At 44.5% G+C, this 15,642-nt stretch overlaps 1 protein-coding gene across 3 annotated transcripts in view; it reads right to left on the bottom strand.

Moving 5' to 3' along the window:
- Positions 1-44: 44 nt before the first annotated feature.
- Positions 45-15,642, bottom strand: part of LOC128703585 (uncharacterized) — a 37,128-nt gene continuing 21,530 nt past the window's right edge. For 2 of the 3 annotated variants that reach the window (XM_070101295.1, XM_070101296.1), the window contains exons 9-11: positions 14,857-14,915; positions 4,871-5,034; positions 45-1,476 (exon numbers count right to left, since the gene is read on the bottom strand). In XM_070101295.1, the coding sequence (XP_069957396.1) occupies positions 1,342-1,476; positions 4,871-5,034; positions 14,857-14,915 (358 nt within the window). In that variant the 3' untranslated portion in view covers positions 45-1,341. The remainder of the gene's footprint in view (positions 1,477-4,870; positions 5,035-14,856; positions 14,916-15,642) is intronic. The other variant, XM_070101297.1, reaches the window with a different exon arrangement.

The following is a 15,642-nucleotide window of genomic DNA, read 5'->3' as shown; positions in this document are numbered from 1 at the left end:
AGATATTATAAAATTCCCACAAGTTGATGAGTAAGACACAAGTGTAACAGTTGGGTATCTTTATTGATGAAACATTTCGCCTAGACAGTAGGCTTCCTCAGTCAGATACAGAGGCAGCAGGTGTAGTAGTGAAATGAAGATGATGTAATCAGTCTTGGAGAAACAGTGTTTGGGTTGGTCAGTCCCTCAGCCTGGAGAAGAGTTCAACGCCATGATCTTGAACGATATATCGTTCCATACGATATATCGTTGATATATCGATATATTGGTATCATTCCAGACCATGGAGCTGAACTCTCCTCCAGGCTGAGGGACTGACTACCCCAAATACTATTTCTCTAAGGCTTATGGACTGATTTCATCATCTTAACTTCGCTGCTACACCTGCTACGTCTGTATTTGACCGAAGAAGCCTACTGTGTAGGCGAAACTTTTCAATAATAAAGATACCCAACTGTTGCACATGTATCTTATTCATTAACTTGTTGGTATTCTATAACATTTAAGGAAAACATCGATCTGGCGAGCGAAACGTCTCCTTAATACATGTCTTAGTACTGTTTCTATGTTTCACTCACATACGCATAAGTTACTGTCTTTTTTGGGGAGTCCATTGAGTTTGTAGATGAATGGTTCAGAGAACCGACATGTTGATAAATTAGACACATGTGCAACTCTTGGGTATCTTTATTGAGGAAACGTTTCGCCACACAGTGGCTTCATCAGTCCATACGTAGGAGAAACTTGAAGAACAGGAGGAGAATGAGGTAATCAGTCCCTCAACCTTGAGTCGATGTGTTCAGTCCATCAATCTTGAGTAGAATACGGCATGTGAGCGGAGAAGCAGCTTATAAACCGTATGGCAGGAGAGGTGCAGCAGTCATAGGTGGTGTCACATTTGTTCAGTGTGAAAGTAGGTCGTGCCCAAGAATTAGGCAAGCGAAGAGTTGCACATGTGTCTAATTTATCATCAGTCTATTGAGTAAACACCACAAGATTAACTATTGTCAAGAATAAGGAAGTGAATATAACACAACACTAACGCTCACATTTTAGCATCACCGTCGCTTATCAGATGTCTTAAGTCACAATTAAAAAAAAAAATTATGCTCTGGAGGTTGGGTTGGCTGGAGAGAGAGACAATTGCATAGTAAGCTGTAACCATCAAAACCATGTCTGGTCCTGACGTTTGATTTTGATGCAGTTCCAGTCTTGAGGCTTATAGGGCAGTATCGATCCCATCCTTAAGACATGTTCCTAGTGCTTTATACCAACGTACATGCAGACAATCCCATCTTGTGTCGGCGATTTTTATGTAATGGCATTCTGCGGGCGGGTAGACTACTGGTTCACTGTGTAGGCTGGGTACGCGGAGGTGGGACATGGATCACAAACTTGTTCACAGGCTGTGTAATTGCCGTTCTGGCAATCGGTCCCTTTATCGCAGTGAAGGTAGCCTCTGTATGGGGCATAGACCTGGAGAAGGAGAGTGGTTATGGAGTCAGTTACGTGTGTGTGTCTGAGTACAAAGTGTACAGAGTGAATTGTGTTTGTGGGGATGAGTCCCGGTTCCTGGCCCCACCTCTTAAGCTACTATATACCAGAATTGCTGATTAGTGAGTTCGCCTTCATTACATCCTCATCCACTTCATTCCACTTTCTTGCCACCCTATTGCTAAAGAAGCATTTCCTAACATCTCTGATTCATCTGTATTTTTTAGCGTCCACCTATGTTTCTCTAGCTCCTTATCGTGTTTCGAATAATCTACCCTTATCCGCCTTTCAAAATCCTGAAAGCATTTTGCACGTCTTAATCATGTAGTCTCCTCGTATACATGGAATATACTAAGAGGGTGTTCTAGGGGTCAACGCCCCCGTGGTTCGGTCCATGACAAGCCTCGTGGTGAATTAGGGCTTTCAGCTCTACGATTACTTTGGTTACCCACTAAATTTTCTCGAGCTTCTATATATGCTTTATTAGCTGTTGGCATCATGCTGAAGCTCTATGATAGTCCTGATGTGCCCTAAATAATTTATGTGCTTGAAGCCAGCTCTCAGGTTTATTACTCTCGTATGTACTAACAAGGCTATGTGTATGTGTATCTCCGGTAATATAATAATAATGATATCCTTATTTTTACAAGTACATGTACAAGGTATACAAGCCTAGCTGACATCAATGACATACACTACTATATAGAAAGCCGCTTGTTGTGCAGAACAATTCGAGCAAAGTAGGTCAGTTTTGTCCCAGGATGCGACCCACACCAGTCGACTAACACCCAGGTACCCATCTAATACTGATGGGTGAACAGGGACAGCAGGTGTCTTATGAAAACACGTCCTAATATTTTCCAGCCGTACTGGAGATTCGAACTCCAGACCTCAGTGTGTGAGGCGAGTGCGCTAGCGATCGAGCTACGGGACACCATACGGGACATGGTCTTTGTGATATTCGCTTGGAGATCTTCTAGAGCGATACTTGTAATTTATGCCCACCTATATTGTACTTTGCTTTTCCACCTTCCCTGATTTGCGTGACCTTACGTTGACCACTCTTGTACTTTGTCACCTGTCTACTGTTTTTTTTTTCATTAGTTTGAAATCAAAGGCAAGCAGCAATACAGAGGATTCAAGCTCGTCTAGCAGGTCGTTTATATATAAAGTAGTTCGAGTACTGATCACTGAGGGACCGAATTGTGTCTACTGGTTGATCCTCAGCTTTTGGCCCCGCTTCTTTAACTTTGTCTATCGGCATTATAGGTTTCTGGCTACTTGAGCTCTATCACACCTTCTTTTAAAACTGCATCACATCCCATTCTAATTGATAACACTTCCCTGCTGTAATGAGACTGATGCAAATGTGTTTTTAAGCTTCTATCACGAATGCTCGTGGCTTGGTTGGTAACGTGCTCAGCTCACACTGAGGGATAGGGATCTATCCTCGACACTGGTAATACATTGGACATGTTTCCTTACAACTGTTACCCTTGTTCACCTATTAGTAAGTACCTGGGTGTTAGTCGACTAATGTGGGTTGCATCCTGGGGGACAAGATTAGAGGACCACAATGTAATTAAAACAGACAGTCCTCTATGACGCACTGACTTTATTAAGTAATCCTGGGTGGCTCACCCTCAATCCCACCAAAATCATATCTTATCAATGTTCCCTTGCGTCTGGTTCTTATATTTCCATTAATCTCTCCCTATCAGCCCTATCAGTACCCAAGAATCCTGTATGATGTAATTATGTCTCGCATAGCCTTTTCCTTTACTAAATTCAAGTCCGGTTTCTTTCCTCTATTCTCAAAGTACACACTTCCCAGCTCTGGGAGTAGTCTGGTTGTACACCATTAGACATTTTCAAATTTTTTAAAGTGCTTGATCAAAGAGGGGCTCCACGCTGGTGCTGTATATTCTAATAATAATAATCTTTATTTCTACAAATACATGTACAAGGTATACAGGCCTAAGTGACTATCATTAACATACTACTGTATAGAAAGCTCCTTGTTATGCGGAGTATTTCGGGCAAATTAGGCCAATTTTGTTCCAGGATGCGACCCACACCAGTCGATTAACACCCAGGTACCTATTTAACTGATGGGTGAACATAGACAGCAGGTATCTTAAGAAAACACGTCCTAATGTTTTCAGCCGTACCGGGGGATCGACCCCCGGACCACAGTGTATGAGCTGAGTGCGATAGCGATCGAGCTACAGGATACATGCGTTGAATTTGTTGGAATTTGAGATTCAGCTTCTGGGCTTCACGTCTTCGTGTGGTACCTGCTCCTTGTGCTAGTCTCTAACTGTAATTCTTCATTGTAAACCCCATTCCTTACACAACCCACCCATTACATATCCCAACACTGCATCTGTCACATTGTATCCCCCACTACCAGCATACACCGTACTTCTCATACATTGCATCTCTAATACATTGTATCCTTTACACACTGTATCACTCAAACATTGTACAGTGAAATTGACTTAAGAAATCGTAATGACACGATTGCAAATAAACCATACCCCCGGCCGGGATTGAACCCGCGGTCATAGAGTCTCAAAACTCCAGCCCGTCGCGTTAGCCACTAGACCAGCTAGCCACAATAAGATTCATCCAACTAGGTATATTTCTACACCATAGGAAAGTTAGCACAGACACCTCTGTGACCACAAATGCAAGTTTTTACAGACGAATCTCCAGCTAGCGTGGCCGTGACGAACTCTAGCTCAAGTCCCTTCACTGCCGTCAACATGACTTAAGAAATCGTAATGACACGATTGCAAATAAACCATACCCCCGGCCGGGATTGAACCCGCGGTCATAGAGTCTCAAAACTCCAGCCCGTTGCGTTAGCCACTAGACCAGCTAGCCACAATAAGATTCATCCAACTAGGCTAACGCGACGGGCTGGAGTTTTGAGACTCTATGACCGCGGGTTCAATCCCGGCCGGGGGTATGGTTTATTTGCAATCGTGTCATTACGATTTCTTAAGTCATGTTGACGGCAGTGAAGGGACTTGAGCTAGAGTTCGTCACGGCCACGCTAGCTGGAGATTCGTCTGTAAAAACTTGCATTTGTGGTCACAGAGGTGCCTGTGCTAACTTTCCTATGGTGTAGAAATATACCTAGTTGGATGAATCTTATTGTGGCTAGCTGGTCTAGTGGCTAACGCGACGGGCTGGAGTTCTGAGACTCTATGACCGCGGGTTCAATCCCGGCCGGGGGTATGGTTTACAGTGAAATTCGCTATGGGTCCAGCTCAGACACGGTCCTGGTCCAGATAATACATATGAAATACACTCGCTATGGGTCCAGCTCTGACACCGTCCTGGTCCAGACAATATGAAACACACTCACTATTGGTCCAGCTCTGACACCGTCCTGGTCCACACAAAACACAGTGTCTCCTCTACTCTGGATGGGCAGGTAAACACCAGCGAGTGCTTCATCAAGGGTCTCGCAGGTGAGGGTAGTTATAACATGGCTCTCCTGGTACAGCTTCTGGTCTCTAGCGCAGTCTGCTCCAGAAGACAACGGAACATTGGGAAGATTGAAGATATATTTGTATATACGTATTATTACATAATATGGTACAAAAGATTTAAGAGCTACGTTGTTGATAGAAAGATGGCATGTACATTACATGAGGTGCACATGAGATACATGTACATGTCTAGTATATATTGTTACGTGTTTGTCACTTGTAGAAATTTATTTGGTTCCTAAAGTTCCACAGGACAGATACGGCGTACCAAGGGATCCCAGCAAGGCCGTAATGGAACGGCTGAGCTGGGTGGCCCTTAAACCCACCCAAACAAAAGCGTTCTCTCCCGAGTTGGCGTGGATGGTAGGCACTTATTGATTTATAGATTTACCCTTCAGGGAAGAAGTAGGTAGTTTAATGTTAGTACACTAATATTAGGATTATTGAGGCAACTGTAGATAATAATAATGTAGACCTAAGACCTTAACATAGGTAGTAATAGGCCGATAATGTAGGCAAACACTAGGATAAGTTAGCTAGGGAGAACTGGCAGCCCTAGTTTGAACTACGAGGCATGGGTCTCAAAGACACAATAGTGTCCTTCTGTAGGCAGACACCAACTGGACAAGACGTGCCATGATCAGCAGACGGCGCCCCCCATGTGTCTTCACATTTGAGACCTGGGGAAATCTGGTAGAGGCACCTCGATGTACCATAGATGACCTCCTCCGTCAGACCCATACAGTAAGACAAAACCTCCACTTTCTCTTAGGATTTCTGGCCAGTGTCTGGGGAAAAATTGTGAGTGAGTTGAACTGTGGGCCTGTATGCAGCTGGCAGTGCATGCCCAGTACGTACCAGTGTCTCTTGTCTACCTAGAAGCTAGTGTCCGTGTCTGCATAGTTGTACTAGGGGATACACACCCCCTTGGATATAGGAATTTCTGAGGTGCAGGCAGGTCACTAATAACGATTGAATATTGCAGGAATTAAGGCTCCCGGTTGCACGTGGTTTCTGAGGGAAAGTCCAGAGGGGCTAAGGCTAAGCTTAGGGAAGTTGAAGATCAGGATATATGCTGCAACACCAAGTAAGTTAGTCCTTTATACCTGCATGCAGACGAGTTTCTTGCAACATCAATCATTTGTGAAAATCTGTCCTATAAGCCACTTGTGAGGCTTAGGTACCGACCTCAGAGCTCGGTGTCAACAGAGTTTGCCAGGGTAGGCGACTCACTTGGAGGCAGTCCAGACAAATTTTCACAAAGTGGTCCTTCGAAAACCGTGATGTGGAATAACTAGGTTAAAATTAACATAGCTAGGCCACAGTTAGGAACCAGTTTAACAGAGTTAGGTTAAGTTAGCACACCTAGGCCCAGAGTTACATAGAGGCTAGGCCAAGCTGACTATACACAGAAGTTGTTATTTACAGTAATTTACAGGCAGGCCAGGTAGGCTAGAGAAGCTCGTGAATTTAATTATTTACAGTGATTACAAGTAATCCAGAGTAGGAGACTTGTGTTAATTACTTACAGTGGATTTGCAAGGTAGCCACAGTTAGGCTAGGCTTGTACAATATTTACAACAGTTATAGTAGCTAGGACAGATTTAACCTAGTTATTATTTACAGGGAGTTCTAAAAGCCACGTTTAAGTTTAGCACACTAGTTAGGTTAGGATTTACCTTATCCAACCATCCACGCTAGATAAACTGGGCAGTTAGGCCAAGCTATTTACATACATTATTCATTTACTGTTTCACAAGTTGAATTGTTGAATTTACTTGTGCGAATTAAGTGATTTTTTTAATTTGTATACTGCATTTTTATTGTGTGATTTTCATTGTCTTTGATTCATTTTAATGTGGGATTTGTGAATTGTACCTGAGACTAGGTTAAGTCCTGTAATTATTTGCTGACATTGTACAGGAAATTGCTAGGTTAAGCTTTCACATCGATACACATTTCGATTGGGATTTGAGAGCTAACAGTGTACATTTTTGATTCAGAGTAGAGTCAGTATAATAAAGGGAGTTGTCAAGCTTGTTGAGAAGCCTTGAGACTCGTTCATTCTTGCCTAATATCGTTCGTGCTGTGGGGTGGGCTAATTAAAGTACAAATTAGTACCGTGATCTTAACTAAACCGCAACTATGGTTGGTGAAGATGTAGTACCAGCTGTCCCAGCTCTAAGTCAATTAAAGCGGTCTATGGGACTAAGGTACGCCTGAGCTAAGCATGTGAGGAGTGTCGTATGGTCAGGCAAGATCAGGACGTAGACTGGGAGGAACTAGAGAGTTGCCTGAAACCTTTGGAGCAAAGGCTGGAGGCCTTTGAGAGATCATTTATTCTTTATGAGACAGAGGCCTATACTACAGGTGTCTGAATATACAGTCGAAGTAGCACGGACGGACTATGACGAACGAAGGGCAGAGTGTAAAGCAGAGATGAGACTCTGCAGGCAGTTAATAAAGACTTTGAAGGCCGGTACAGCAGGGGCAGCAAATGTTTCAAGGAACATGAACAACAGCACGCCTGTTAATGTGTTGCCCAGATTGCTCCAGTTGAATTTACCAACGTTCGACGGAACCTTAACAGAGTACATTGCTTTCTGGGATCAGTTTAAAGCCCAGATAGATGACAGAGACGATTTGTCAGATGCCGTCAAATTACAATATTTACGTTCACAGCTTGGACTTGGTCCGGCATTACCAAACCACCGACACCAATTACCAACATGCCAAAGACCAATTAAAGGACACGTTTGGCAACACTGACGAGATAAAGGTAGCTATACTTTATCGGTTGTTGAATCTAGAGGCTTGTCGCCATGACCGTCAGAGCCTAGAGAAGTTCCGAATCGAAGTTATGAGTTTGACGAATAGTCTTAAAGATTTACATGATTGGGGTAAGTCGGAATGGTTCATCAGTCAGGTGATTCAGAGGAAACTGGCTGGCACTACAGTGCATGAGTTACACTTAAAATACCGGACGAACAGGTTCACGATACAACAAATTGTTGAGGGGTTGGGAGATCTCGTTTCTCATTTGAGTATAGGTGTGAGAGAAGAGTCACCACCATCGCCACATAAAAACCCAAAAAGTTACTCAAAGATCTCTAGAGATCAATCTAAAGCTCATACGACTAATGTTGGAGTGTACTATGGTAAAGAAGTGTCTAAGGTAAGAACCTCTAATCAGAACCTCAGAGGCACTCATGCCAGAATATGCTCTGTGAAGGCGCACATGCTAGCACGAGTTGCTCGGAGTATATAACACTGAGCAGTAGGCAACAGAGCCTAAGGGAGTTGAGACTCTGCTTCAAGTGTTGTGGGGAACACTTTGCGAGAGACTGTGGCACCCAGCTCAGTGAGTGTCGAGTCTGTTGCGAAGGTAAGCACCATACTGCACTATGTCCCAATAATTTAAGGGAACCCCAGGCTAGTAGGGATATCTCTCAGGTAGAGATAGAAAGTGAGTCTGAGCCTGAAATGGTAGCCAGCGTGATTAGTGGGAGTGAAGTCTCTAATCCGAGTGAGAATCACGGAGGTGCTGCCCTACCTACAGTCATGGCAAAGGTTGTGAATGGGCACAGGTCCGAAACAACCCGATTATTCTTTGACCCAGGAGAACAAGTATCCTTGATAACAAAGAAGTTGGTGGCTAAATTAAAGTTGAAGGCCACAAGGAAAGTTAGTATGACGTTGGGTGGGGCTATAAGTCAGGCCCCACCCAAATCTTATGATGTGGTGGATGTCGCAGTCAAATTAGGTGAACATCGCAGAGACATTACAGCCTTGGTGGTAGAGACATTACCCAGGGCAATTACAGTGAGAGGTCTTGCTGCAGCAGCTAAGCGATTGAAAGACCTTGACGTGAAGCTGGCAGACCAGGGAATTACCACTGACACGGTCAGAAATGTAGGTATCCTGGTGGGAGCCAATCATATAGATGACTTCATGTCTACACAACGGGTGTTTAGGGAAGGAATTGGTTCATACAGATCCCCAGTAGGATACATCATAGGCGGCAGGATTCCACCTGAATTCCCTGCCACGCCAGATAGAGGAGAAGCTGTCCCCATGATAGCTGGGGGAGTAGTGATAATGAATACCAGTGTACACGATGAACCGCCAGGGAAGCTGAACCAGGTAGGGAGTGACGAACACTCGGCCACCTTGGGAAAATACTTTTACAGGGTACGTAAAGAGGGAGATAGATTGCCATTAAATATAGGGAACCTCGTAACAGTGGGAGGAAAGGTTACCAAGGCATGTGGGCCACTGGGTGGGAAAGTACGGAGCCACTCAGTCAAGGCTAGATATACAAAAGATGTTAAAGTTAAAGGAAAGGGTGCTAAAACCACCGGAACCAACAAGTTTAAACCCTCAGAGGTCCATGCAGGGGAAACTGGACGGCTGAAGTTAGACCGGAGTCTGCTCGACGAGAGTGGCCAGACGGTACTCGTGTCCAGGGTCCGCCGGGGGGGCTCGCGGAAGGTGAACTTGATTTAGATTTAGTACCTACCTTCGCCGGCGGGAGGATGTGGAAATTTATTTGGTCCCTAAAGTTCCACAGGACAGATACGGCGTACCAAGGGATCCCAGCAAGGCCGTAATGGAACGGCTGAGCTGGGTGGCCCTTAAACCCACCCAAACAAAAGCGTTCTCTCCCAAGTTGGCATGGATGGTAGGCACTTACTGATTTATAGATTTACCCTTCAGGGAAGAAGTAGGTAGTTTACTGTTAGTACACTAATATTAGGATTATTGAGGCAGCTGTAGATAATGATAATGTAGACCTAAGACCTTAACATAGGTAGTAATATGCCGATAATGTAGGCAAACACTAGGATAAGTTAGCTAGGGAGAACTGGCAGCCCTAGTTTGAACTATGAGGCACGGGTCTCAAAGACACAATAGCGTCCTTCTGTAGACAGACACCAACTGGACAAGACGTGCCATGATCAGCAGACAGCGCCCCCCACGTGTCTTCACATTTGAGATCTGGGGAAATCTGGTAGAGGCACCTCAATGTACCGTAGATGACCTCCTCCGTCAGACCCATACAGTAAGACAAAACCTCCACTTTCTCTTAGGATTTCTGGCCAGTGTCTGGGGAAAAATTGTGAGTGAGTTGAACTGTGGGCCTGTATGCAGCTGGCAGTGCATGCCCAGTATGTATCAGTGTCTCTTGTCTACCTAGAAGCTAGTGTCCGTGTCTGCATAGTTGTACTAGGGGATACACACCCTCTTGGATATAGGAATTTCTGAGGTGCAGGCAGGTCACTATAACGATTGAATATTTCAGGAATTAAGGCTCCCGGTTGCATGTGGTTTCTGAGGGAAAGTCCAGAGGGGCTAAGGCTAAGCTTAGGGAAGTTGAAGATCAGGATATATGCTGCAACACCAAGTAAGTTAGTCCTTTATACGTGCATGCAGACGAGTTTCTTGCAACATCAATCATTTGTGAAAATCTGTCCTATAAGCCACTTGTGAGGCTGAGGTACCGACCTCAGAGCTCGGTGTCAACAGAGTTTGCCAGGGTAGGCGACTCACTTGGAGGCAGTCCAGACAAATTTTCACATCACTAATTATATTTATATATATATATATGTGTGTGTGTGTGTGTGTGTGTGTGTACTCACCTCACCTAGTTGAGGTTGCGGGGGTCGAGTCCGAGCTCCTGGCCCCGCCTCTTCACTGATCGCTACTAGGTCACTCTCCCTGAACCGTGAGCTTTATCATACCTCTGCTTAAAGCTATGTATGGATCCTGCCTCCACTACATCGCTTCCCAAACTATTCCACTTACTGACTACTCTGTGGCTGAAGAAATACTTCCTAACATCCCTGTGATTCATCTGTGTCTTCAACTTCCAACTGTGTCCCCTTGTTACTGTGTCCAATCTCTGGAACATCCTGTCTTTGTCCACCTTGTCAATTCCTCTCAGTATTTTGTATGTCGTTATCATGTCCCCCCTATCTCTCCTGTCTTCCAGTGTCGTCAGGTTGATTTCCCTTAACCTCTCCTCGTAAGACATACCTCTTAGCTCTGGGACTAGTCTTGTTGCAAACCTTTGCACTTTCTCTAGTTTCTTTACGTGCTTGGCTAGGTGTGGGTTCCAAACTGGTGCCGCATACTCCAATATGGGCCTAACGTACACGGAGTACAGGGTCCTGAACGATTCCTTATTAAGATGTCGGAATGCTGTTCTGAGGTTTGCTAGGCGCCCATATGCTGCAGCAGTTATTTGGTTGATGTGCGCTTCAGATGTGCCTGGAGTTATACTCACCCCAAGATCTTTTTCCTTGAGTGAGGTTTGTAGTCTCTGGCCCCCTAGACTGTACTCCGTCTGCGGTCTTCTTTGCCCTTCCCCAATCTCTTTGTGTGTGTGTGTGTGTGTGTGTGTGTGTGTGTGTATGTGTACTCACCTATTTGTGGTTGCAGGGGTCGAGTCACAGCTCCTGGCCCCGCCTCTTCGCTGATTGCTACTAGGTCCTCTCTCTCCCTGCCCCATGAGCTCTATCATACCTCGCCTTAAAACTATGTATGGTTCCTGCCTCCACCACATCACTTTCTAGGCTATTCCATGGCCTGACTACTCTATGACTGAAGAAATACTTCCTAACATCCCTTTGATTCATCTGAGTCTTCAACTTCCAATTGTGACCTCTTGTGTCTGTGTCCCATCTCTGGAACATCCCGTCTTTGTCCACCTCGTCTATTCCGCGCAGTATTTTATATGTCGTTATCATGTCTCCCCTGACCCTCCTGGCCTCCAGTGTCGTCAGGCCGATTTCCCTCAACCTTTCTTCATAGGACAATCCCCGTAGCTCTGGGACTAGTCTTGTTGCAAACCTTTGCACTTTCTCTAATTTCTTGACGTGCTTGACTAGGTGTGGATTCCAAACTGGTGCTGCATACTCCAGTATGGGCCTGACGTAGATGGTGTACAGAGTCTTAAACGAATCCTTACTGAGGTATCGGAACGCTATCCGTAGGTTTGCCAGGCGCCCGTATGCTGCAGCAGTTATCTGATTGATGTGCGCCTCAGGAGATATGCTCGGTGTTATACTCACCCCCAGATCTTTTTCCTTGAGTGAGGTTTGCAGTCTTTGGCCATCTAAACTATATTGTGTCTGCGGTCTTCTTTGCCCTTCCCCAATCTTCATGACTTTGCATTTGGCAGGGTTAAATTCAAGGAGCCAGTTGCTGGACCAGGCTTGTAGCCTGTCCAGATCTCTTTGTAGTCCTGCCTGATCCTCGTCCGATTCGATTCTTCTCATTAACTTCACATCGTCTGCAAACAAGGACACTTCTGAGTCTATCCCTTCCGTTATGTCGTTCACGTATACCAAGAACAGCACAGGTCCTAGGACTGACCCCTGTGGAACCCCGCTTGTCACAGGCGCCCACTCTGACACCTCGTCGCGTACCATGACTCGTTGTTTCCTCCCTGTCAGATATTCTCTGGGGGGGGGGGTGGAAATCTTAAGTTCAAGTACTTTTACATTTCTCGGTGCATCAATAGGAGCTATGTAATGTTGCTAGAGTAGCAACAAGAGAAATGAGAGGAAGTTTTCTCAGAGTAGGGTGGCGTGGGTGACAACCACAGCTTCTATCAGAGTATGAGAAACACTAGTCCGTTTGTTTAACGCCCCTCCACATATTGGGTAGGGTAGACGAGGGCCTCCAAATTTACAGAAAGCGGGAAACTAAAAACAGATGTAATAGTCAGCCCTAAGCTTCTTCTAATCGCTGCCAATAAGTCATGTGACATAAGAAATTACGTTGCAGTAGTGGATAATACACATACAGCATGATGCTATAATGTGTAAACCTTCTAATTAATGAAAGAACCGAATGAGCTAATTTGCCAGCCTAAAATACCGTCACGGGAGTTTCTAGAATGTTCCAGGAAATATTCAGAAAAGTCTCATCATATATTCCTACATACTGCCTACCAATATCCTCAGTATTGATTATTATTATTATAATCAAAAAGAAGCGCTAAGCCAGCAGTATTGATTATTAATTATTATACCTGTATTATTTATAAATCTTCCATAGTATTCCGATTATTATTTAAGACATAATAATTAGATAATTCATGAATTTCCCAGATATCCTTTAACACCTATATCTCCACTAACCGCCTAACACTGTATTCCACTAAGCTAGTTGCAATCATCATGTTGCAATCAACCATGTGTACCTTTATACAGCTGTATCCGAATGGGTTTAGAACCTAAATAGAAATTAGTCACTCAGACTTTTTTTTGGGTTATAGGTAATGTACCCATGTACTGCTGTGTATGATAATTTATGTAACTATTTATGTATACCTATACCTGAATAAACTTACTTATTTACTTATTACTAATGGTTATATATTTTATCGATGATGTTGCAATCACTGACTGCAGCCACTTAACCTTGTGTACATGTAACTGTACGATACCTTTATGAAGTTGTGGCTAAATGAGTTATATATTATACCACTACAACTGCAACTAGACCTATATAAAGGCAGTATTTAGGAATATATGAGAAATTTGTCGGATCAGGCTTACAGCCTGTCCAGATCCATTGTAGGCTTACATGATCCTCGTCCGCTTGTATTCTCATTAGCTTCACATCGTCTGCGAACAGGGTTACCTCTGTCCTTATCTTCCGTCATGTCATTCACATATACAAGAAACGGCACAGGACCTAAGATTGACCCTTGTGGAACCCTACTCAACATATGCACCCACTTTGACACCTCATCTCGTACCAACACACGTTGTTTCCTTCCTGTCAGGTATTCCCTGATCTATGGCAGTAATTTCCCTTCTATTCCTGCCTGCTCCTCTAACTTTTCAACCAGTCTCTTGTGTGGTACTGTGTCGAAAGCCTTCTTGCAGTTCAAGATGCAGTCTACCCATCCCTCTCTCCTATTTTACTTCTGTTACCTTGTCGTAGAACTCCAGTAGGTTTGTGACGCAGGATTTCCCTTCCCTGAAGCCGTGCTGGTTGTCATGTATGAGCTCGTTCCTTTCTAGGTGCTCTGCCACTCTTCTGATAATCTTCGTCCATAACTTTACATGCTATACATGTCAGCAACACTGGTCCGTAATTTAGTGCAGCCTGTCTGTTTTCTTTCTTATAAATCGGGATTACATTTGCTGTCTTCCATACCTCAGGCAGTTGCCCTGTTTCATTAGATTTATTGAAGATTGTTAAGTGGCACATGCAGTACATCTGCTCCCTCTCTCAGGATCCCGAGGGAGATATTATCTGGGTCCACCACCTTCGAGATATCTAGTTTAACGATTCCTTACTGAGGTGTCGGAAAGCTATTCTTAAGTTGGTCAGGCGCCCATATGCTGCAGCAGTTATTTAGTTGAACTGCGCCTCAGGAGATATGCTTGGTATTTTACTTACCCCAAGAAGATCTTTTTTCTTAAATGAGGTTTGCAGTCTTTGTCCCCCCTAGCTTGTATTCTGTCTGGTCTTCTTTGCCCTTCCCCAATCTTCATGGCTTTGCACTTGGGGTTAAACTCTAGGAGCCAGTTGCTGGACCAGGCTTGCATTCTGTCCAAATCCCTTTGTAGTCCTGTTTGATCATCCGACTGAATTCTCATTTACTTCACATCGTCTGGAAATAGGGACACTTCTGAGTCTATCCCTTCAGTCATGTCGTGTGTGTGTGTGTGTGTGTGTGTGTGTGTGTGTGTGTGTGTGTGTGTGTGTGTGTGTGTGTGTGTGTGTGTGATACGACATGCAAATATCAGCATAACCATGTGTCAAGCTGTATCCCCTACAACTACGGTACACGAGAAAGGTACAAAACAAAAACGGTACACAGACTAAGTATACTTACTACACCCGCCTCCTGCTGGTTGCTCGATCACGTTGTTGTATTTGTCATAGCACCGATACCTGCCACAAAGAACCTTGGTTATCTCTGATAACTTACCAAGTTTACGTCTCGCAACAGCCACACTTCCGAGGGTGGTTTAGAAAGACACGTGAGCAAACACTAGGATATATTTATTAGAAAACGTTTTGGTCCTGGGACCTTGATCACTGCCTAACATACAAAGTATGTATGTATGTATAATGTTCGCCAAGACCTGTGTCCTGGCACATGTCCTAATCTTGCGATGACCCGTCTCTGGCTCCCGAAGGAGAATGGATTATACAATGTTGCAAGATGTGCGTCTCATAAGCGAGAAACCTGCCCGTAATCTTTGGGTTCTTGGCAGGAACATTGATTCATATACATGTCCATGCCGGGCACATTATACGCATACATATGTATATTCATGCAAACTTTCATACGCACAGCATACACACTTAATTGTGGACACGCTAGCGAGGACAAGTGTTGCCCGTTATCACGGGCAACAGCTTCTCCAGAGCGTTGACTCCACGGTACACTAGGGTAGCCGTAGTCCTCTTTGGGTCCTCCTCAGGAGGGGACGTTAGTGCTAGTTGCCTGCGGAGTGTCTCAGTGACGTGGCACTCCAGGAGACAGTGGCCATGGATGCCAGTATCCGTCTTCTCAGTGGGGTGTACTGCAGCCGGTGCAAAATCGTGGTTGACTCTGTCAGCCGGGGAGGAAGCCGGGCCTCGAATTTTTTGAGACATATTATGTTGGTCCAAA

Source organism: Cherax quadricarinatus, chromosome 76, assembly GCF_038502225.1.
Source record: "Cherax quadricarinatus isolate ZL_2023a chromosome 76, ASM3850222v1, whole genome shotgun sequence".
Lineage (NCBI taxonomy): Eukaryota > Metazoa > Arthropoda > Malacostraca > Decapoda > Parastacidae > Cherax > Cherax quadricarinatus.
Note: the sequence above shows the minus strand (reverse complement) of the source record. Positions and strands in the feature narration are given on the sequence as shown.